The sequence below is a fragment of the Manis javanica genome, chromosome 6 (genome assembly GCF_040802235.1).
Source record: "Manis javanica isolate MJ-LG chromosome 6, MJ_LKY, whole genome shotgun sequence".
In the NCBI taxonomy this organism is placed as follows: Eukaryota; Metazoa; Chordata; class Mammalia; order Pholidota; family Manidae; genus Manis; species Manis javanica.
The window spans coordinates 119,580,177-119,605,001 of NC_133161.1; the positions used below are offsets into that span (position 1 = coordinate 119,580,177).

Below are 24,825 nucleotides of genomic sequence, written 5' to 3' on the forward strand. Positions count from 1 at the left end.
TTCTGGAAAGTGTACAACAAAAACAGAAGCCAATACTTACTAGTTTCCACACCCTCTTTTGAAATAACACCCTTCATATAAAAAACAAGGTAGCCTCTAGAGATCCTGTCAGTTTTAAGTTCTACAAACTCTTTTTTTTAATCACTACATGTCAGCATTATAAGTCCCTGTTTTGGAACATAGGCATTAAATAAGTTAATAAATAAAACATGAACTTATAAATTCATCTAATTTGTATGAGTCAGATTTTTTTTCTTTTTTTTGGCCTTTGGAAAAACTTCCTTTGATAAGATATACCTCAAAATTGTGAACTGGCTTGCATAAAAAAATAGTAAGGAAGTAGAAATGAGCGATGAAGTATGAAGAATATTTCACTGGACCTATTTCCACAAAATACTAAGCAGAAATTTAATCAATGTGGATATACAGAGCAGATAATTCAGGCTTAAAATATGCTTTTAACTGAATTTAATTAGCAATGACGGTCTTATCAACCACATAAATACCAAATTCTTCGTGCTCTGATTTGTATGTTTCACATCTATATTACTGAAACTTCAAAAATTCTGAAAATAAGGGAACTCTTATTACTGAAAATTACCACTCTCTGAAAGTTGATAGGTCTGTCTGTAAGTCTTCAAATTCTCCCTTACAATTGTTTTTTCTCTTTATTATATGAGCATGCCTAAGTCTTCATTATCCTAAAATTAAGAGGCAAAGGAAAGCTTTCCTGAATCTTGCTTCCTGTTCACTGTATTATTTTCTCTGTTTCCATTCCTAGCCTGAAAACTACAGGGCAGGGACCATGCCATAGTTTTTATGACTCTCACCTACTGAATGGTACATAATAGGCATTCAAATATGAACTAATGAAGTAATATCTGAAGCTAATTATCTATTCTGTCATTACTTCATTAAACCCAAATACTCTTACCTCTTAGTCTACTGGAACATTCTCTGAGTGTCTCCAGTGACTCAGCAGGAGGTGATTGGGAGTGCTGGCTCTGGGATGTTGGCAAAGTTACTTGACATGGCTACAGCTCAGTTGCCTCTTTTGTAGAATGGGGATTGTGTGGATTCAATGATTTACTATATGTAAGCACTAATCACACTGCATGGGAAACAACAAGCACTCAAATGTTAGGTGATGTCATTATTATTATTATTACTACTACTATTATTATTGGACTTGCTCTGTAGTGCAGTTCTAACATTACTGACAATTTGATGAATTTTATGATCTATACTATTAGTAGAGAAGCAGGTATCTTTAATCTTAAATTTCTAATTGAAGTCTTATGAAATTCAAATAAAGAGAGCAGAACTTAAGCAATTAAAATTCAGTTCTTTCACAGCTTGCCCAGGGACTAAGTCAGGAAATTCTTACCCAAGCAAGAAAAGCCTCAAGCAGAAGATGGAAAAAATAGCCTTGGCTAACACGTAAGTGAAAGCTCACAAACTTGTCTATCACAGGTTGCCTTGTATAACTCACAGGATTATAACAGTATTCAAATTAGATCAGTTATGTAAACATGCTTTGTAACCATAAAGTGGTTATTATTAGTTTCTTTTGTAAATAGAACAAAATTAACAAGTTATGAGACACGTGAATGAAGTTGGGTGTCTAATAGGTGTCTCACATTTCACATGTTTGAAGCCTAAATCTTATTCCTTCTCCCATCCTCAACCTATTCCTCACCATCTTAGTAAGTGGTAGTACCCTTTATGCAGTTGTTCCAGCCCCAAATCTGAGAGTCACATTTGACCCTTTTTTTTTCACTCTTTTGCCACAACCATATGTCAACATTTTTATTAGTTCAAGGTTAAAATTTTGAACACTTCCATTACAAGCATCCTAGCCCAAGTCTCCATAATCTCTCATAACCTACATAATATTCACTCAAGCCTCATTGTTTCTAATCTTATCAACTATAGTCTAAGTTTCCCTACAGCAGCTAGAGTGATCCTTTCCAAGGGTTAACTTAGATCATATTTTTCTACTCAAAACTCTCCAACGGGTTTCCCTTCATTTGAAGTTGATTTTGTATTAATTCCTTGCACACTATATAAATCTCCACTGAATCTGCAGTACGTCCCCCATGTACTTCTCCGGCCTCACATCCCAGCATCCTCCCCTACCTCACTCTGCTCTAGACAGAGGTCTTCCTGCTGCTCTTTGACCACATCAAATACAATTCTGCCCTCAGAGCTTTTTGTACTTACAGCACCCGCTGCCTATAATATTCTTCATGTAGGTATTTAAATGGCAGTCTTTCTTCATTCAGAATTCTGCCCAAATTTCCTTCCTTAGAGGCCTTCCTAAACACCCTGCCTAATGTAGAACTGACATCAGTCTCTATTTCCCTACACTACTCCATTTTCCTCATAGCACTTTTCATTATATAGGGGAAGAAAAATAAACACAAACTTCATGAGCATAGATACTTTGAAGTTTATTCATCTCTGTATCCCCAGCCCCTAGAAAGTGCTTGGCACTTTGTAGGTACTCAATATATATTTCCTTAATGAAAGAATGAATATTATGGTTTTGAAGTTTAAAAGAATTAAGCATTATATTTCATTCCAGTGTCTCTTCAGACTTAGTGTAATATTCTTTATTACTTGAATCATACTTGCCTTCTCTGTTAAGGTAAAACTTACAAATGCCTGAGATTATCTTTCTCTTATCCAATACCTAATATTAAAGTCTTTTTTTAGAATCTAGGACTATACAACTTAAAGAAAATGTGGAACCCTGATTAATATTTTGAAGAAAGAAATTAAAGGTCAAAAAATAGATCCTGTGATTTTTTAAAAATACTAACAACATAGTGTTTGAAATTTCTTCTTGGTTATCATTGTACAGCAACATCTGAAAGGAGAATGACTATATGAGCAAGATTTGCAGGCAATGGAGAAACCAAGACATTCTTCTTAATGTTAATATACCATGCAACAAGCAATAAGGTGCCTAGGAATCAGAAGATAACCAAACTAATAATATAGCAAAAGCTAGACTTTCGGGAAGGCTAAGAATGCTTAAATACTCCAAACAGCAACCACAATCTTCTCACTTTTATATGTACTTTGCCCTACCCAGTTTGCCTGCTTGCACTCAAATGGACCCTAGAGAAACAGATTTGTGATGATAGCAGTGGGAATAGAATCAAGGTCAATGTCTGTGGCTAGGCCAGTTAAAAACTTGACAAGAAAGCTAACGGTCCATGTATACACATTGAGCCGTTCTTTGCCAAAATTATATATTCTATCCTCTTGGCACGGTCCTGAAGGGGCCTCCGGTATTTTGTGTTTTAAATCAAAACTGGATTTTTTTGTAGCACTTTAAAATCTTAGTCACTAAAGCATATTCCAATTGGAATTGTTGCATCCAACTTTGCAAAAGCTCTGTTTTAAGTAGTTTCAACTGAAAAAGTTTATTATTCGAACTCTAAAAATGAACAAATTGATACACAATGACAGAGGCATTTGAATGATGAGTGATTTTTATTTGGCTTGTACATTCTACTTCCAGTCTGCGAGTTTCCCCGCCCCCCAAAAAAAAGCCTGGCTGAAAAACAGTCATAATTTATGTATACTTTTATAACGGGCTCCAACAAAAAGTGTCAGCCTTTTTTCAGATTTTCACTTTCATAGACATTAAACTTCCACATTAAACCCGTTCACTCTCCCCTACCTTCTGAAACAATTTCAATGTCGATCTCTTTCGGCATGTCGTGCCAGGAGATCATTAAATTAAATCTGGACTTCTTTCCAGACCACCGATGCTGTGATGGTCCATTTCCAGAATCTGGCAGCAAGGCGGTTACCGTTAGGAGCCTTTGAAATGGGGACCTTGTAAGCAGGGAAATGGCAAGGGAGACGACAGCAGAGGGACTGGCAAGAAGCATCATGGAGTGGGTGGGAGAACACAGAGCAAAGAAAGTTTCCACTTCAAAACTTTTTTAAAGAGATGGTGCTTGGGGATAGCGATGCTCCAGAAAGACTTACAGCTCAAACCCCACATCAAGATTTGGTAGTTAACACCTCTTACCCTGAATTATCCATCCCCGGGGCATCGAATCAGAATCCCCACGTGGCGTTTGCCTGTATCTAGAGATTTTGCATCTCACTGACTTTCATCACTCTCAACCCCACCACGAAAACATCCTCATAAAAACGGAGGTAGACCTCACTCCGACTCCAACGCCCAATTCCGCTTTCCCCGCCTGCCAACACTGGGGTCCCCTGGGCCTCGGCGGCTCGCGTCCGCAGCCTGCCCTCAGCCCCGCGCTGTAGAGCCGCCGGCGCCTCCGATTGGCTGCCTGGGATGCACTGTCCCGCCCCCGACACCGTGGTTTCTGTCGCGAGGGACGCGGCGTTAGTGGTTGTCAAGATGGCGGCGGCGGCTCCGCTGCCACCGCCCCCTCTACCACCGCCAGGCAAGGTCGCCGCCGCAGCTGCCGTCGCCACCACAGCCTCCATCGCCGCTGCGCGGGAGCCGGAGCTGCCGTGGCCAGTCCGTGCGCACCCGTGACGCGGGGCCCGAGACGGTGTGCGGGGAGTGCCGGAGGAGGGGGGAAGCGGAGCTGCCATGCAGGAGGCGCCAGAGGCGAGCCGGGCGGCGGCGCGGAGGTGAAAGATGCTGGCCGCGAGGCCGGGGGCGCGCAGCACGGGCGCAGGTCTGGGCCCCGAGTCCTCGGAACCCCGCGACAGAGCTCGCCTCGGCCCTCGGGGGAGCGGCGGGGGTCACCGGCCTGGCGCCTACCTGTATCCTTACAGCCGCGGCTGCCCGGGTGGCGGCGCTGGGGGCGGGGCCCGTCTCTGCTCCTTGAGATTCCCGTTTACCCCTGACGCAAGGTGATGGGGGCTAGCTGGTGGCTTTAGTGGGGATATTTGCTTTAGTAGCTCTCGTTGCACCCCTTAGACCTGAAACCATCCCATTTTAACCTATTCTATGACGGCTTTCCCCATCATGTTGTTGTCCCACTCCCATCCTTCAAATTGAGTGTAAAATTTTTCCCAGTTTTAAGATGCATCAACTGCGTGCTCTGTGGAGATTGTTTTCTTTCCTTCTAGAATTAAGCCATTATGTTCATTATCTTATCCACCTCCTGATCATTCATACTACTTGGAAAGAAGAATTCCACAAATAAGTAAATGCTTTGCTACCTACGAGTCCGTTTTAACAGTTAACCGAACACACCCCTAATTCAAGTGCCAGAGCTGCTAGAGCCTAGCACAGTTGGGTAATTTGTTTTGTTTTCCATTTTCTGCCCCAGTCTGTTGTCAGAGAGACAGCGGAGAGGAAATAAGAATCAAGGGACCTGAACACTTCACAGTGCATTATCTTTGACTTTTCCCTAAGAATTGGTCGAGCCCGCCTGTGATGTCGCTGTTGCTTGCACTGTACAAAATGAGGAGTGAAAGCGTTTCCTTTCAAAATATGTAAACCGCGTTTATTCCTTCAGAGAATATTAAGATAATTAAAATTTAACCTTTTTCTCCCAGAGGACTTGGTTGGCAGTAATGGTGCTTCATAATCATCTTCATTCTTGTCACAGAATGGAGTGTATTCTGTTTAAAAGTTAACCCCAATTTTCATATCCCCATTGTTTTCTACTTTTTCTGGGATGTTGAATTTTAACAGCAGGTCAACACAGTTTTAACTGACTGCTCTTTGGCCAACTCTGTTCTAGGTGCTGGGGAAACAAATCTAGTGAGAAGACAGACGTATACTGAGCTTCAGTAGGGTAAAACATCCCTCTTCTGATCATGGTTTCCTCAAGCTTCCATCTCCTCTGACTTTTCTTTCTTTGGCTAGTTTTCCAAATGGTAGATTGCAGTGGCACCTTCTAGTTCTTCTCATCTATTCATTATTAACCCCATTCGCTTTGGCTTTTGCCCTTGCTATTCCTCAAAACTATCCTCTCAAAGATGTATTCTGAAATAAACAGGGTTGTTTTCTGTATGGATTTGATTCTGTCCTCTTGACATTACATTTTCTTGAACACTGGAATTACAACTACACTGACCCTGATTTATTTCTAAATCAGAAAAACAGCAAAGCATTGTAAATGGCTCGTTGATAAAGTGTATCTTTCCATCACTTTCATTAATGAAATGGTCGTAGACTTAATTTTTAACATTGATGTGGTATGAATGTTGATACAAACATGAAAGAAAATATTTGTAAATAAAATTCAGTTGTACCCTCAATGAACAAAACCAAATAAACTTAATTCCAGAATTGCAATGATGGTTTCCTGTAAGGAAACATATTACTAAAAATATACTTAAATACTAAATATAAGGTTAAATTTAAGAAAGTTGTAAATGATCATCTCCATGGATGCCCAAGAGGCTTTGATACTACAACTTCTGCTAGTATGTGTATATAAACATATATTTTGCTAGTATCTGCATATATCTGCATATCCGTCTTTTTTTCTAGTTTATATATATTTTTTAATTGGGATAGAGGAATGCCTTTTGATCATAATGAAGGCTTTGACACTAAGGAATATCATTGTTACTAATAGCTAAGACACTTAAGAACCTTATTTTAGATGATCTTAGTGTCTGTAATGAAACCATTGGATATCTGGTAGTGTAGGTGCTCAAACTTATTGAATGAATACCTAAATAGGAAAAAAAAAGAAAAGAAGTGTAGTCTTAAAATAATGAAGTGGCTTGATAAAATTCCTACATATGATTTATCAATTATTAATTAACTACCGGAAGCCTTCCGGCTTTCTGTCAAAGATGTCTTTTCACTCAAGACAGAATTTCCTGAGTCTAAAATATAAAAGAACAAAACCTTGTAAAGTTCATGTGATTTAAATTAGCTAAATTTCTATCATTTTTATCTCTTATAAGAATTCAAATGGGAACAGAATAAAGTTTATTTAAAAAAAAAAGTTAAAGTTCTCTCATGTCCCTTCACATTATGCCTCTTTTTTCTCATAAATATCTTGTCTTTTCCCCATTTTATACCTCTTTGCCTCTCTTCTCTACCCAGTTTATACACTTTTCTTGATCGCACATATTTTCTCATCAATATCCTAGGTTCTTTGCACCCTCATTCTTCTGCCTCATCCACCCAGTAATTACTAGAGTCCTTCTTCTACTCCACTCAAATAATAAAAACACTGTCAGAGGAAAATAACAAAACAATATAGACTGGCATTACAGATTAATGGTTTCCAGCTTCACCTGAACAAGAAAAAGGTTCTCTGTTACTCCTCTTAGTGCCTGTGCCAGATCTTTATCGCCTCTCCACCTCTCAGTAGACTATCTTACTGCTTCATAAAACAGTTGATGCTATGAACTCTCTCAGGTCCATCCCAACAAATAATACAAATCCACATACTCCCAGCCACCATCCCCAACCTCCAAATTGATACCCCATCTTCTTGTCTAGGCTAACTGATGGGATATCATTTTTCACCTGGAAGGTGACTCCATTCACCTATACCCTTAGTTCTATTGCCTCTCTTCTCATCAGTAACCCTGGATTATAAACTATACTACTTTTCTTCTAATTTACTTTCAATTTCTCATGGCATTCTTTCCTTACAACTTATAATCATGCACAGATCTTGGTTATCCTTAAAATTAACTGAACTAACTCTGATCATAAGGACCCTTTTAACTATGCTCTAGTGTCCCATGTTGCCTTATTGAAAACTCTGAAAAGAGTAGTCTAAATTCAGTCTCTACCTTTAGTCACACTTTATACTGCATTGCAAAATAAACTTGAACTGATAAATAGGATAAATTTGAAAGGATAAATATAAAATACAAATATAAAATTGTAAAAGAAAACTGATAAAAAATAGAATTGAATATTTTTCATGTTTTTGAAAAAATAATGTTTACCTTTTGACAAAAAAGAAACTTTAAAGGAAAAATATTTCAAAAATAACTCAATTTAAAACTTTAGTGTGAAGACATTATGTGAATAGAACAAACTATCAAGAAAATAACACTAACTATAAGAGGATTAATATCTACACTATTCTATCTCTGTTAAATTTATTAAAATTGATTTTTTGTAAATGCAGTTCTCAATAGATGAATAGCTAGTGACTGTAAACAGTTCACTAAAGACAAAAATAAAAATCAATAAACATGGAAAGTATTCTATTTTACTGATACATACATAATAAAAGAAGATTTTCTACCTGGTCTCTCTGGAAAAGAAAAAAAATGTACTACCCTAACTCATGAGGTTTTGAAACTAACACATGTACATTTCTAATAGCAAATTTATATGATCTTTTTAGAAACCAATTTGTCTACAAGGCACTAAAAGCTATAAAAATGTATATCTTTTGTTCTGTATCTCTACGAAGAATTTTTCCAAGGAAATCATTCAGCAAGCTTTTATTAAGCCATTACTATATTCCAAGCACCGAGCCAGGTACTGGAGTTATAGAAATGTAGAGGAGACACATACTATCTGATGTACTCATGATGGTGTCATGTCATCCAGTAGGGGTTAGAAAACAAAGGAGGAACTACCTGAGGTGGCCCTCAAAGGATGATTCAGGTTAGGTGGGCATGTGCTGGGAGATAATGGCATGACACGTCATGGTTTGTTCTATTAATAAGTATCTTTGTGTGGGTAGGCATAGGATTCATGTAGGGAAATGATGAGAAATGAAGTTAAAAAATAAGACTATTCTAGTACATGAAGTGCTTTATATACTAGGCCAAGAAATTTATAATTTATTGTGAAGGTGGTTTGGAACCTTTAGAGACTAACAAAGAATGAAAAACCCAATCAGATTTGCATTTAGCTGGCTTTTGGAGGTTCAAATGAATGAAAACACATGCATTCTCCTTATCTGACTGCATGATGTCTTAAAGTATTTTTTTCCCCAGGGAGAGAGAGATATATCTTCAGTTCTAATACTGCCACTCATATAACATTAATGTGTATACATATTAGTTCCACAAAAAAATCATCCATCATTAGTATGAGGTTGTAATTATATTTATCAGATAGCACTGGCATCCACCAAACACATAAGCCATTGACCTTAACTGTATACTATCATTAGCGACATGAAAACCTATCTGGAGAAAAATTTAGAAGAAGAACGCCAAATATTATTGCAGGAACAAAAAATATGCCGAAATCGAGCACGCAAATATTTTGTGGAATCAAACCGGAGAAAAAAGTAAGTAATTGTATTTTATTCGCAAGTATAGCAATTCAAAGTCATTGAAAATTAATGTTCTCTACTTTGAAGCATTTTATGAACCTAAGTCATGACATTGGTTCATCTATATAATACTGATCAGGATTTGTGCATCTGTAAATTACTGCTTTTCTGCCTAAGGCATGAGAATAATTGTATATTGTCTAGTTCCACTGACTGTGACCATAGCAGTCTTGCATAGAATTTATTATTACAGTGTCTCATATATGCTTCTTAAAATGACCATAAAATGTGTTATCTTTTTTTGGTATCATTTTATAATAAAGTATTTAATCTCTGATAGAGTGTAATTTGATTTTACTTTATTATTCATTTCTGTATAATTTTTCTATCTGTGCTACCCTCATCATCCAACCAGAAAAATGGGGGAAAATATGAATAATGGTAGAATATTATAAAAAGAATTTTGTAACTGACTGCCATAAAAAAAGAGCTTTCTAATGTAAACTGGCAACCAAAACAAAAATGCAAACCATCCAGTCACTGCTTAACATTTCTCAAGACTTGTTTAAATTATTAGATTTTTTTTTCTTTCTGGACAGAGTAGTTATGCCATTTTTTACTGTTGTTTTGCTACCTTGTCTCTATTTCTACAATGCATGAATAGCAGAAAATCCCTAGAGTTTATTAACTACATCATTGGGCATATGTAGCAAATCCCATTGGGGGAGTACAAAATTGTTTACCTGTAGTTTTTTTCTGGCATTATATTTCTCTTCAGATTAACTATTTCATTGGCTGGTGTAGTTGAAGTTATTTAGTGAAGCTTGTTTTTGTATTTGTGTGTCACTGCTTTTCTCCGACCTTTTGGCTCCTGAGCCTGTAAAAGGCACATGATAGGTGTTCAATAAGCGTGAATATTCATATGTTGAAAGGATTATGGACTTGGAGTTAGAGATCTAGGTTTAAATCCTAGCTCCATGAAGTAGAGCAAGTTATTTAATTTCATTGAGCCTCAGTTTCTCATTTATGATTGGAATTAGCATCTATTTCAAGGAATTGTTATGTAGAGCAGAAAAGGTAATAGTAGAGAGGAATAGTTGAGAACATATGTAAAAATATTTATCAGTGTCTGGCACTGCTTACTAAGTTTGTTTTTTAATAATTAATATTTGTCTATTGTGTGTTTTCTAATAATTGACTTGTTCTATGAAATGGCAAGATTTATATATGGAATTTGAGTCATGAAGTTCCTAGATGTCTTCTCTTATCAAATGCATGAGAATTCTGATGTAGAGAGAACAGAAATTTTAGTTTAAAATTTTAAGAGGCAGAATATTTTTCTAAAAAATTCCATTATGCTTTATTTTTCTGTTATCCTACAGTTCTGTATAAAAAATATAAAAATTTATTTTAAACACTAATCATTTGTCTCTATATTTCACATTTTATTAAGGGGACCAAATTATTTGTACACTTCTGAATTTCAGAATATACCTATCATTATACCCCTTTTGGCCTTGCCATTATTGGTCTATTTATGCTTTACACCATCTAAGTTTATACTGTCCACTCACATTAAGGTCCTAGAGTTTTTCTTTAAAAAAAAGTATTTATTCCTGGAAATACAGATAGTCTCCTTCTACTATACGTGAGTTATATTTTGACATTGTCAGTGCTGTGTCTTCAGAAGTACTAACAGGAAAATGTTCACAGCACAAAGCACTCTTCGTTTATTTCCATTAATTACTTAAAATCACACATATATTTATTTTCTTGTTATTTATTACTGTTTTCCTTTTCTGTTTGCCAGTGTTTTTCTTACATTCTCATGTTTTCCATTCTCACTCAGTGTTACTTGCCCTCCAAGGTCTCTTCCTCCGCCAATAGATGCTGCTCCAACAGGTGCTGGTTACGTTTTAGGCTTACTGCACAACTGGAATTCTGGGACTTACTGTTTTTGATCTTAGGAGTTGGACCAAAGTTTCTTGCCTCCCACAACATCCCTGTTTTATACCATTACTTTGTTGGAGTAAACTAATTTTCTAGTACTTTTCTAACGTACTGCTTTATTGACCAAATAATTTTAAGATACACACACATACAAAGGAAATTAACTTATTTCCTACATTTTGTAAATTTTCATTTTAGAACTCTTTTGGTCAATAACAATTGTTATTAAACATTTTATCATGAGAAAATTTTATTTTGATAATGTATTCTACTAGTAAACTTTAGGAATGGCAATAATCTGATTCAGGGTGACTTGAAAATAAATTGAAATCCATTTTAAGAAGAGCTCTGAAGGAGACTTCATATAGTGGGGGGGTTTTTTCAGTGTGTTTTCATTTTATTTTGTTTTTTTAGATTCCAGAAATGAGTGAAATCATTGTAACAGGTGATATCTTGTTGTGATTTTTATTTGAATTTCCCTGTTTAAGCATCTTTTCATGGGCTTATTGACCATCTGTTTATCTTCTTCGAAGAAATGTCTTTTCATATCCTCTGCCTATTTTTTAATCAGGTTGTTTTTTTTTTCTGCTGTTGAGTTGTATGAGTTCTTTAAATATATTTTGGATATTAACCCCCTAACAGATACATGGTTTGCAGATATCTTCTCCTATTCACTAGGTTGCCTTTTCACTTTTATGATTGTTTATTTTACTGTACAGAAGCTTTTTAGTTTGGGTTGTGCCATTTGTTTATTTTTGCTTTTGTTTCCTTTGTCTTTCAAGTCACATTCCCAAAGACATCACTAAGACTAATGTCAAGGAGCTTAACAATTATGTTTTCTTCTAGGAATTTTATGGTTTCAGGTCTTAAATTCAAGTCTTTAATTCCATTTTGAGTTCATTTTTGTGTATGGTATAAAATAGTGTCTACTTTCATTCTTTTGCATGTGACTATCCAGTTTTCCTAGCACCATTTATTAAAGAGACTGTCCTTTCTGCATTGTATATTCTTTTCTCTTTTGTCATAGATTAATTGTCCATATATAACTGGGTTTATATCTGGGCCCTCAGTTCTGTTACACTGATCTATGTGTCTGTTTTTGTACTAATACCATACTACTTTGATTATAGTAGCTTTATAGTCTAGTTTGAAATCAGAGCACATGATACTTCTATCTTTGTTCTTCATCAAGACTGTTTTGACTATTAGAGATCTTCTGTCATTCCATATAGATTTTAGAATTATTAATTCTAGTTCTGTGAAGTATACCATTGGAATTTGATAAGCATTGCATTGAATCTGTGGATTGCTTTGGGTAATATGAACAATTTAACAGTATTCTTCCAATCCATGAGCATGGAATCGTTTTTCATTTATTTATATCATCTTCAATTTCTTCCATTGATGTATTATAGTTTTAGAATACATATCTTTCACCTCCTTGGTTAAATTTATTCCTAGGTGTTTTATTCTTTTGGATGCAATTATAAATAGGATTGTTTTCTTAATTTCTCTTTCTACTGTTTCATTATAGGTATGTAGAAATGCAACAGATTTCTATATATTGATTTTTGTATTCTACAATTTTACTGAATTAATTATAATAGTTTTTTGGTGCTCTTTAGGGTTTTCTGTATTTAGTATCATGTCATCTGCAAATAGTGACAATTTTACTTCTTATCAATTTGGATGCCTTTTATTTTTTTCTTTTAATATTTTATTGAAGTATAGTTGATATATATTATTATATTGGTTTCAAATGTACAACATAGTGATTCAACAATTATCTACACTATTAAAGCCTCACCCCAGCTAGTGTACTGTCAACATAGAAAGATATTATAGAACTATTAACTATATTGTCTATGCTGTACTTTCATTCCCATGACTAATTTATGTTATGATTGAGATTCTGTGCCTTTTCATCACTTTCACCTATTTCATTCCCTCACCCCAACCCCTCTCCCATTGTAACCACCAGTCACTTTTCCATGTCTTAAGAGTCTACTTCTATTTTGTTCATTTTGTTTTGTTTTGTTTTGTTTTTAGATTCCACATGTAAGTGAAATCACACAGTATTTGTCCATCTCTACAGGCTTGTTTCACTTAACATAATGCCCTCTATGTCCATCCATGTTGTCACAAATGGAAGGATTTTTGTCTTTTTTATGGTTGAATAATATTCCATTGTGTATTAGTACCACATCTTCTTTATCCATTTATCTACTGACAGACACTGGTTGCTTCTGTATTTTGACTGTTGTAAATAATGTGGCAATAAACAGGGGTGCATATATCTTTCAAATCAGAGATTTTGTTTGAGTAAATTCCTAAGAGTAGAATTACTGAGTCATATGGTATTTCTATTTTTAGTTTTTTGAGGAACCTCCATACTGTTTTCCATAGTGGCTGCACCAATTTACATTCCCATCAACAGTGTAGGAGGGCTCCTTTTTCTCCACATCCTCACCAACAGTTATTGTCTTTTGGATAATGGCTATTCTGACTGATGTGAGGTAATACGCATTTGCATTTCACTGATGATTGCTGTGGCTAGGACTTCCAGTAGTATGTTCAGTAAGAATGGTGAGACTGGCCCTCCTTGTCTTGTTCCTGATCTTAGAGGAATAGCTTTCAACTTTTCCCTGTTGAGTATGATGTTGGCTATAGGCTTATTGTATACAGCCTTTAATATGTTGAGGTATGTTTCTTCTATACCTACTCTGTTGAGGGTTTTTATCATGAATGGATGTTAGATTTTCTCAAATGCTTTTTCAGCATCTATTGAAATGATCATATGGTTTTATCCTTCCTTTTGTTAATGTGGTTGATTTGTGGATGTTGAACCATCTCTGCATCTGTCCCTAGAAAAATCCCATTTGGTTGTGGTGAATAATCTTTTTAAAGTATTTTTTAATTCCATATGATAATATTTTGTTGAATATTTTTGCATATATGTTCAAAATGGATATGGTCTGTAACTTTTTTTGCAGTGTGTCTGGTTCTGGTATTAGGGTGACACTGTGCTCATAGAATGAATTTGGAAGCTTTCTTTCCTCTTCAATTTTTTTGGAATACTCTGAGTATGTAGGCATTAATTCATCCTTAAACATTCAGTAGAATTCTGTGAATCCATCTGATCCTGGACTTTTCTTCACTGGGATTTTTTGTTTTGATTCAGTTTTGTTACTAGTACTCAGTCTGTTCAGATTTTCTGTTTCTTCATGGTTAACAACAAATAACTTTATTTCTTTGTTTTTGCAAGTGTCTTCTATACCACATAAATGTTCAATGTTTTATTTGCTGTGATATGAGATATCACTGAACAACTTCACACACTTGAATTAGAGGAAGGTTTATGTAATTATTTAACAAATTCCCTTAAGCATCTAGGCAGCCATGGATTTCTGAATGCAACTCTCAGATATATAATTTTGTCTAGATTAGCTCCCAAAGAGCCAGATTAAAGGAAAACCATCAAAGCATTTGCCCAGAAAAAAAAAAATGTATCAAGATGAGTGAATTATCACTAAAAAAAATCAGTAATACATATCAGCTAAGGTTTCCTCCTTATCTAACTAGGTAAATATAAACTGTTTTCATTATTAATGAAATAATACTTTAGAAGAAAAATACAAAAATACAATATAACCCTGGAGTAGATATCTCTGTTTTTTTTAAAAAATGTACTAAGGGTTAACTTGTTCTGTACAATTACATGCTGCACTATCAGCCATGAGACATAAAGATGTCAGTTATCTAAGTTGGGAGCTGCAGTCCACTGATACTCTGAAACTGAATAACTCATGGCATAATGATGTTTACTGAGAATATTTTATTATCAAAATACTAATTTCCAATATGCCCTTTAAATTTTCTTAGTAAAAAAAAATCATTTATAATAAATGAAAGTAATAAATTCTTTATCGTTAACATAAGTAAGTAAATAATTTCTATTGAAGATTTATGTCCATCCCCACTAAACAAATGTTAGCACATTTTAAAACATTCATTATTATTATTTATTATTCTGGTCATTTACTGCTGTGTAACAAATCTAAAACCTAGTGGCTTAAAACAATACTTTATAACCACTCTGTATGTAGACTAGTTCAGGTGGTTGATTGTCTCTTGGAAGTCTTAGGCTATTGCACTCAGATTTCAGCTGTGGTGGCATTATCTGAAGGTTCTACCCAGCTGGATATCCAAGATGGCTTCTTGTCACATTTTGTGCTTGAGCTGGGATAGCAAGAACTGCTGGAGGCTAGCCAGGCATTTGTCTCCATGCCCTCTCTCCCGTTAGCTAGCTTGGACTTCTCAGCATGGTGATCTCAAGGTCATTGAACTTCTTACATAAGTCTGACTTTTCCTAGAGCATGCATTCCAAAGGAACAAATTGGAAGCTGCAAAATTTCTAATCTAGCCTGGGAAGTTACAAAGCATCATTTCTATTACATTCTATTGGCCATAAGAATCACAGGGCCAGATTGATTAAAGCAGAGAGGATGACATTATCACTGTTCATTGGAGAGTGTCTTTGGAGACCAGCTGCCATGAGAGTGCACTCATTTTAGTGTCCTTGATACTGCCATCAAACTTCAATTAAGAGCATATGAATTATGAGTTGACTCTATCAGCTACTTCCAAGCAAGTCTCTGCTCCCTTCTCTTAGCAGTAAGTAGAATATTAATGCCAACATTTGATTGCCTCTCTTTTCTTTATCTTTCTTCAAAGGATGCATTACAAAAACTAACTGGTCTGCCACGTAATTTATTTTTATTTTCTCAACTCCTAGTTTTCTCTTTATATTCTTGTCCAATATAAGTGCCTTAAGATTCACATGCAACTTGAACCTCAGCCTTCAACCTTCCTTTAAGGTTTTCACTACCTTTCTGTAACCTAGTGGAAATTGAGGGTGGGAATAGGGAAGTAGGTGTTTATCTTACCTCCCACCCTAATTGTTCACCTAATGTTATTTCCCCATATCAACTGACCCTAGCCACCCCCAGTTTTGGGGCAGCCTGCTGCTGGCTGGTTATTACCAAGAACTTTTTAACCTAGTCCTCTTGATTGAATTCTGTCCTGTCTGTATATGTGGCAACAGAAGTGTAAATGTCTAGCAGGCCCCCCATTCTCCAGGACTTCACCATAGAAGGCTACAGCAGGATATCACACTTTATTGAAATATTTCCTAGGGGGTTAGCCTTCAGTATTTGAAGCAGAATAATTCTTTTTTTGTGTGGAATCATCCTATGCACTGTATGACATTTTGCATTCCCTGGTCCTAGGGAACTAAAATCTGGTTAACCCACCCCAGTTATTGTGACAATCAAAATTCCTCCACAAATTCCCAAGCCATCCTGGGGAAGGAGATATATTCCACATTGAAACTACAGGATTAGAGTAATAAAGGAAACTATTTAAAAAGAGAAAATTTTTATAAATTAAATGACAACAATGTGTTTTCTTATGGTCTAAGTGAAAACTATTTTGAAATTAAATGAATCCCTTTCAAGAGCTTTTTAGTTGTTAACCTGACTTCCTTGTTCTCAAGTCTCTGCCTGTCTATAAAAGCCCTTCCTCCTTCAGAAAACCACAACTCCTACCAGCAGGCATTCTAGTCTATTAATATAGCATTTACAATGTGACTAGTCCAAATTGAGATGTAAAAATACACTTAGTACAAAAAGGATATAAAATTATCCTAATAATTTTTATATTGATATATGTTTAGAACTATTATATATGAGTTAAGTAAAATATTGAAATTAATGTGGCTGCTAGAAAATTACATGTACAGCTTATATTTTATTTCTAGTGGACAGTGCTGATAAATGATATTCAGAAGAGAAGGGCTAACAGGTTCAATCTGGTTGGACAAAGGAGCTTAAAGCTGCGCTTGTGTTGAAGAAACACTGTCAATGTCAAAGACCTGGAGGGATTCTAATTTTGTATTGTGGTAAAATATACATAACACCAAATTTATCATTTTAACCATTTTTAAGTGTGTATACAGTGTGGTGTCAAGTACATTTGGTCTGTTGTATAACCATCACCATCATCCATTTCCAGAATGTTTTCATCTTCCCCAACTTAAACTCTGTGCCTCTTTAATACTAACTCCCCATACCCTCCCTTACTCCAGCCCCTGGCAACCACCATTGTAGTTTATGTCTCCATGAATTGGCTCCTCTAGGTACCTCATTTAATTAGAATCATAAAATATTTGTCCTTTTGGGATTGGCTTATTTTTTTTTATTTTGTTATCATTAATCTACAATTACATGAAGAACATTATGTTTACTAGGCTCTCCCCTACCCCAAGTCCCCCGGGATTGGCTTATTTTAGTTAGCAGAATGTATTTGAGGTTCATCCAAGGGTTGCATGGTTAGAACTTTCTTCCTTTTTAAGGCTAAATTAATATTCTCTCATATGTGTATGCCACATTTGGTTTATCCATTTGTCTGGTCATTGAACACTTGAGTTGATTCCATCTTTCAGCCATTGTGAATAAGGCTGCTATGAACATGAATATAATTCAAACATTTGTTTGAGCCCGTGCTTTCACTTCTTTTCAGTATATTTCCAGAAGCAGAATTACCAGATTATATGGTAATTCTAAGTAATTTTTTGAGGAAGCATCATACCGTTTCCTACCGAACTGCTCATTTTACATTCCCATGAGCAGCATATAAGAATTCTAATCTCTCTACATCCACACCAACAGTTGTAATATTCTGGGGGTTTTGTTGTTGTTGTTCTAATAGCCATTTAATGGGTATAAAGTGGTATCTCATTGTGGTTTTGATTTTCATTTTCCTACTGGTTAGTAATGTTGAGCATCTTTTCATGTGCTTGTTGGTATTTGTATATCTTCTTTGAAGAATTATCTATTCAAGTCCTTTGCCCATTTTTTAAACCAATTATTTCTGTTGTTGAATTGTAGGAGTTCTTTATATATTCTTGATATAAGTCACTTATCAGATATATGATTTGCAAATATCTTCTCCCATTCCCTGAAATGCCTCTTAATTGTCGGTAGTGTTCTTTGATGAATAAAAGCTCTTTTAATGAAGTCCAATTTATTTTTTCTTTTGTTGCCTATGCTTTTGTCATATCCATGAAATCATTGCTAGATGAAATAATTGCCAAATCCAGTGAAGTTTTTCCCATGTTTTCTTCTAAGAGTTTTATAGTTTTAGCTCGTAAATTTAGGTCTTTGATCCATTTCAAGTTAATTTTTATATGTGCTGTAAGATAAGAGTATCCATATTCTTTTGCATATGGATATCCAGTTTTCTCACTATCATTTGCTGTGAAAAGACTGTTCTTTCCTCACTGACTAGTTTTAGCACGCTTGTGGATAATCATGTGACCATGCAAGGCTTTACTCCTAGGCTCTCTAATCTACTCCATTGGTCTCCATATCTGTATGCTAGTAATACACTTCTTTGATTACCATAGATTTATGGTAAGTTTTAAAATCAGGAAGTATAAGACCTCCACTTTTGTCTTCTTTCAAGAATGTTTTGGCTATTTGGGGTCGCTTGAGATTTCATATGAATTTTACAGTGGGTTTTTCTATTCCTGCAAAAAAACATCAATCAGATTTTGATAAAGATTGTCACTTTGGGGAATACTGACATCTTTACAATGTTAGTCTTCCAGTTCATGAACATGGATGTCTTTCCAATTATCTGTGACTTTTTAAATTTCTTTCAACAGGGTTTTATAGTTTTTTTACCTCCTTGGCTGTTTATTCCTATTGTAGATGGGTTTGTTTTCTTAATTTCTTTTCCAGATTGCTTATTGTTAATATATAGAAAAGACCTCTGATTTGTATGTGTTGATTTTGTATCCTGCAACTTTGCTGAATTTATTATTTCTCACAGTGTTCTGTGGATTCTTTAGGCCTTTCTATGAACAAATAATCATCTGTGAATAGAGATAATTTTACTTTTTCTTCCCTATTTTGATGCCTTTTATTTCTTGTTCTTGTCTAATTGCTCTGACTTGGACTTCCAGCACTACATTGAATCAAAGAGTGAAAGCAGACTCCCTTGTCTTGGCTTGGGGAGATTCTTGAAGGAAATTGTTTGGGGAGGTACAACTCATCTCTCCTACCTGTGGCATTGTACCACTTTATCCTACCTACTACAGGGTTTAGGTAACTTAAAGATCTATATTCTTACTTTCCAGAAGTATAGGTCCCTAAATATGAGTTGTTTAGACTCAAATAATGCTCTAGCCAGTGGAGGTTGTTAGAAGGCTGGTTAACAGAAACCTATGACACTAAACATTTTAAAGAGTTCTTACCAATCACCCGCATACATTCCAAACAGTTCACTCTACCAGTGAATTGCAGGCTTGAATTTTCATTTTTCTCATCCAGCAGACAATTACTGAAACACATGCACAAGCACACACACACACATACACATTTTCCACTGTCAACATTAATTCTTTGAAGCAGTTTAAATTATAGTTTAAGCTGAAGAACATAAACTGTGATAAGAATTACAGGCAGGTGTTTGTAGCCATGTGTGAATAGGAGTATAAGATTGCCAAATCTTCCACATTTCCACATTTTACAGAGAAGTTGGAAATCAAGATTTTTATATAAATTGTGTGGATTTTTAGCACAGTTTAAACATAACATGACAACCAAATTTAAATTTTGGTCTTGAAAAAAAGAGAGATATGCGGTATTTTCCTGACTGCCCCATAATTTGCAGAGCTGCTTCTTTCACCAATTAATTAGCTCTTCACATTACATAAAATAGAGTAGCTTTATAGGAAAGAATATTTCCAAAGCAGGTCTAGGGAGGTAGGAATGTGTGTACAGGCCTGCCAGAAATTAAAAAGCCTCATTACAGAGCCTTCTCTTACTTACAAAAGACCTGGATAATTATCATTTACAGACATACTAAATTCTTATGTTATTCTTAATATTCTTAACCAAGGACCTCTCTTTATTTAAAATTTGTTATTTCTAAGTAAATAAAATTTTGAAATATGAATGTACTATTATGTAATGAATGCATTGTTTTGAAACTTTTTTGTGTTGTGATTTTAAAAACATTGCCTAATTCTGTTATCTACTTTATTTAATTTAAACATAGAGTTTTCGAAGAGAAACGAAAAGAACAAGAAGAAAGAGAACACCAAATCAGAGAACAAATACTTCAACAAAGGAAACGCGAGTTTCTAGAGGTTACTGAAAAATTCCAGCGTGCCCATATTCCTCTTTCACAGCGGAAGAGAGCAGGTACCTTAATTTCTAGAAAAATAAGAGAATAAAAATGAAAGTTACAATCACATTTGACTTGGGTAGATAATAAAATGATAAAAAACAAAGTGGAAATTCAAACTAAAAATGCCAATATGCCTTTGGAATAGCAGAACTTTAACCAAATGAAAAATTGCAATTTGATTTAGGTTTAATTTGGAGAATATTCTGTTGGCTCTATCAGTAAAATTTGAAAGCTCACAAGTTTGATTCTACTTCATTCTAGCTTACAATGCTTTGTCCTTTTTAAATTGATTTAGTAAGTACCTTAAAAAAAGATAATTTAACATTTAGGTTGAGTAAATTAGTGTCAGTTCATTCTGGCATTTTATTTACATTTTGTTCCACATTCATATTTAAGAGTGTAGCAAAATAAAAAGAAAGTCTAGAAAGTGATCTAATCCAACAATCTAAGAACTGGAACCAATTAAGAATTTAAATATGATTAGGGGTGATTTTTTGGTATCACATCTATATTTTTCATACTATAAATATTAACAGGAATTAACTACAAAATTTCAAAGCTTCAAAAAGAAAAAAGGACAGGCAGAACCTTTATGTATTCAGCGAACATATGTTATACCATGTTGTACTTAGTCCTGGGCTAAGCTGAGACACAGAGTAATTAGATTTCTCTTAGATCCCATTAAAGATCTCACAGCTTATTTTGGAATGAGAGTAATATAAACAATTAATGTCAATAAATATAATGATAATTGCTATGGTAGCAGAATGTGAAAGCACATAGGAAAGAACACTAAACCTACACAGAGACATCAAGCACATAATCCTTGGAGGAATGGTTTAATATGAATCTTGAAGAATGAGGATTTTACAAAAAACCAGAAAACTTTTTAAATCCCAAGTAATCTTCAGAAAGAACTAAGTTGGAGGTGTCACATACCCTGATTTCAAACTACACTACGAAGCTACAGTAAACAAAACAGTAAAGTACTGGCACAAAAACAGACACATATGTCAATGGAACAGAATAGATAGCCCAGAAGAAACCAACACTTACATGGTCAATTAATCAATAAGAAAGCAAGAATATATAATGGGAAAAATCACTTTCTTCATTAAATGGTGTTGGGAAAAGTAAATAGCTAAATGCAAAAGAATGAAACTGGACCACTTTCTTATACCATACACAAAAATAAACTCAAAGTGGATTAAAGACTTAAATGTAAGACCTGCAACATAAAACTACTAAAGGAAAACATAGGCAGTTAACTCTTGGATATTGGCCTTAGCAGTTTTTTTTCTAGAGATGTCTCCCCAGGCATGGGAAACAAAAGTAAAAATAAACAAATGGGACTACATCAAACTAAAAAGATTCTGTACAGTGAAAGAAAGAAAACATCAACAAAATCGAAAGACAACCTACTGAATAGGCAAAGATATTTGGAAATGGTGTATACAATAAAGGATTAATATCCAAAATATATAAAGAACTCATACAACTCAATATCAAAAGAATAATCTGATCAAAAAATGGTGAGAGAAACTGAATAGACATTTTTCCAAAGAAGACATACAGATAGCCAATAAACACATGAAGAGATGTTCCACATCACTAAATCATCAGAAAAATGCAAATCAAAACCACAGTGAGATATTACCTCCCAGTCAGAATGGTTAGTATCAAAAGACAAGTTATAACAAGTATCAGTGAAGATGTAGGAAAAAGAGAATCCTTATGTACTCTTGCTGGGAATGTAAACTAGTGCAACCAATATGGAAAACAGGATGAAGGTTTCTCAGAAAATTAAATATCATATGCCAGTAATTCCACTTCTGAGCATTTACCTGAAGAAAACAAAACACTAATTTGAAAAGACATATGAAAATATGGAAGCAACCTAAGATGAAGGAGGAACATGTAGTATATATAAACAGTGGAATATTACATAGCCATAAAAAAGAATGAAATCTTGGCACTTGTGATAACATGGATGTACCTGTAGGGTATTGTCCTAAATGAAATAAGTCAGAAAGAGAAGGACAAATACCACATGATTTCATTTACATGTGGAATTTAAAAAAAGAACAAATGAACAAACAAAAAACAGAAAAAGACTCATAAATACAATGCAGAAAATTGTATTTGCCAGAGGGGTGGGAAAATAGGCAAAATAAGTGAAGGGGATCAAGAGATACAAACTTCCAGTTACAATATAAATAAGTCATGGGGATGAAAAGTACAGCATATGGAATATAGTCAATAATATTGTAATAACTGTAATGACAGAAGATACTACGATTTTTTAACAGGAAAGAAGCCATTTCTGTGTCAGTAAGAAATATACCTGTAAGGAAAAATAGGTAGTAACACTGCTCAAAATAGTAGCTTAAATGTGATAGGGGTTTATTTTCTCTCATATAATACTGTAACTCTGGGAGCAAAATATTTTCCCAGCCAGGGCAAATTACCTTTGAAACCAAAATCAGTCAAAGGGAAAAATAAAGTGGGAGAAATGCATTTATTGCCTACAAGCAGTTGTCCACTTCTGCTCACTCATGTCTCTCATGACCTGGCTGCAAAAAGGGGCCCCACCCAACTCTCCAATTGAGATATGCCCTTGCTCTCCCTTGTACCTATTGATCTCCACCCCTTGGAAACACCTATTGATATGGAGATGCACTAAGGCCAGGCAAGATATTCTGGAAATATTGCAATTTTATCCACAGCCCACCCTTCCAGAAATCTTGCCTCACAATCTACTTCTTCCCCATCTTCTGCAATGGCTCCTGGACAAGAAAACTGGAGCATTGTAACCAGACTAATAATATACAGTAGCAATAACAATAAAATCATGATAATCTTAAAGCCAAAGGATTCACGTAGGTTCAAATTCCTATGCATATTAAGTCCATACCTCACCCATTCCATAGGCAGTCAGTAGTTGAACAGGTAGGAAGTTCAGAGAAATCATCATGTGGCAGCTGCAGCCAGGGAATAGATCCAGGCCATAGGGACTATAGAAGAAAATTACCTTAAGGGTAATAAGATATTATGTTTTGATAAGACCAGCACAGGCAAATCTTGTCCAGGCATGCAAGAGAGTGGTCCTGTGATTGGACCATGGCAGAAACGGGATCTCATCATGGTCTAGTATACCAGACTTTCACCCACTTCCCTGTGGGAGTTACAGATGGGTCAGTATATAGGGCTACAGGAGGTACATGCACTGGCCGTAAAGATAAAACAAAACTTCCCTGTAAGATGCTCTTACCTTCCGGACGTTTTGGGTACACTACTATGATATTTGGGGGCCTTAACACTGTTACTCTGCTGTTACTCCAGGAACACACAGTAGGCCAGCTTCCTGGCCTTTACCCCAAGGTGCCAGAAAGGCCAGCCATCACTGGTGCATGTGTTGAAATGTCCAGGGCCACACCCACTCAACAGAGTCTCCAGGGTTTAATGCACTTGGGAGTGACAGCAGGATGTTGCTCTGATGGCCATATCCTGATTTCAATAACTCCTCTTTGGTTTACACATAAGTTGTATAGGAAAGGCAGCAATGTGTCTTAGCATGTCCACAGGGATCAAGGATCCTTTTCAGGGCTTCTAATTCAAATGCCATAGCACTGTCCATAAGCAAACAGGCCAGCCCCATAGACTGTTAGTGGCTGACTTCAGGCCAGAATTCAACTAGCCATTGTACCTTTCTGTCATACCTACCCCAGTAGGTTATATGATAAATGAAACTTCCACTCTATTCCTAATTGTTGCGCACATTCTTGTAATGCACATCCAGTAAGGTGGGTGCCTTGATCGCTCTCAATCACCTACAGTTGGCACAGGCTGCAAAGAGACGCTGTAGGCCTGTTTGATGGTTTGCTGATCTGCACGTCGTACAGGAAAAGCAACTAACAGTCCAGTAGCTGTTTCCACACAAGTCATGGCATACCGATATCCTTCTGATATGGGTAGAGGCCCTATATAGTCTATCTGCCACCTGACAAGGGGTATTGGCCCCTTTATAATTATCCCATGTTGCTGCGGGACTCAGTGTAAGTCCCTCTTAGAGCATACAAGGCACTCCTTGTGGGCTCTGCTGACTTCTTCAAAGGACAACAGCAAGCCCCATGGACTGGCTACAGCCCACATTGTCTTTTGCCCCATGTGCAGCAATCACTGATGTGACCATTGGGCCACATCAGAGGCAGCTTTTCTTATAGGCAATGCACCTGGGCCAATGTGTCTGCTTCATCATTCCCTGGGGATGCCAAAGGCAAATGTCCAGTCACATGATATACAATAACAGTCTTAGTCTGACCAGAGGCCCATAGGTCTTGCCACAGCTCTTTCCCACAAAGGGTCCAGTGACCAACCATCCAGTTGGCATGGTACCATGTTGATAGACACAGGGTCAAGCGCCAATAGACGGCCCAGCTGTCAGTGCAGA

At 35.9% G+C, this 24,825-nt stretch overlaps 1 protein-coding gene across 14 annotated transcripts in view; it reads left to right on the top strand.

Moving 5' to 3' along the window:
- Nucleotides 1-4,373: 4,373 nt before the first annotated feature.
- The window catches only part of CEP126 (centrosomal protein 126), a 156,882-nt gene continuing 136,430 nt past the window's right edge, over nucleotides 4,374-24,825 (top strand). For 12 of the 14 annotated variants that reach the window (XR_012132577.1, XR_012132578.1, XR_012132579.1 and 9 more), the window contains exons 1-3: nucleotides 4,375-4,767; nucleotides 9,066-9,185; nucleotides 20,244-20,389. Coding sequence is in view for 10 of the 14 variants with exons in the window: in XM_073239384.1 (XP_073095485.1) it covers nucleotides 4,640-4,767; nucleotides 9,066-9,185; nucleotides 20,244-20,389 (394 nt within the window). In the remaining 4 variants the exon portion in view is untranslated. Of the gene's footprint in view, nucleotides 4,768-9,065; nucleotides 9,186-20,243; nucleotides 20,390-24,825 lie in introns of all 14 variants that reach the window. The other 2 variants (XM_073239377.1, XM_073239387.1) reach the window with 2 other exon arrangements.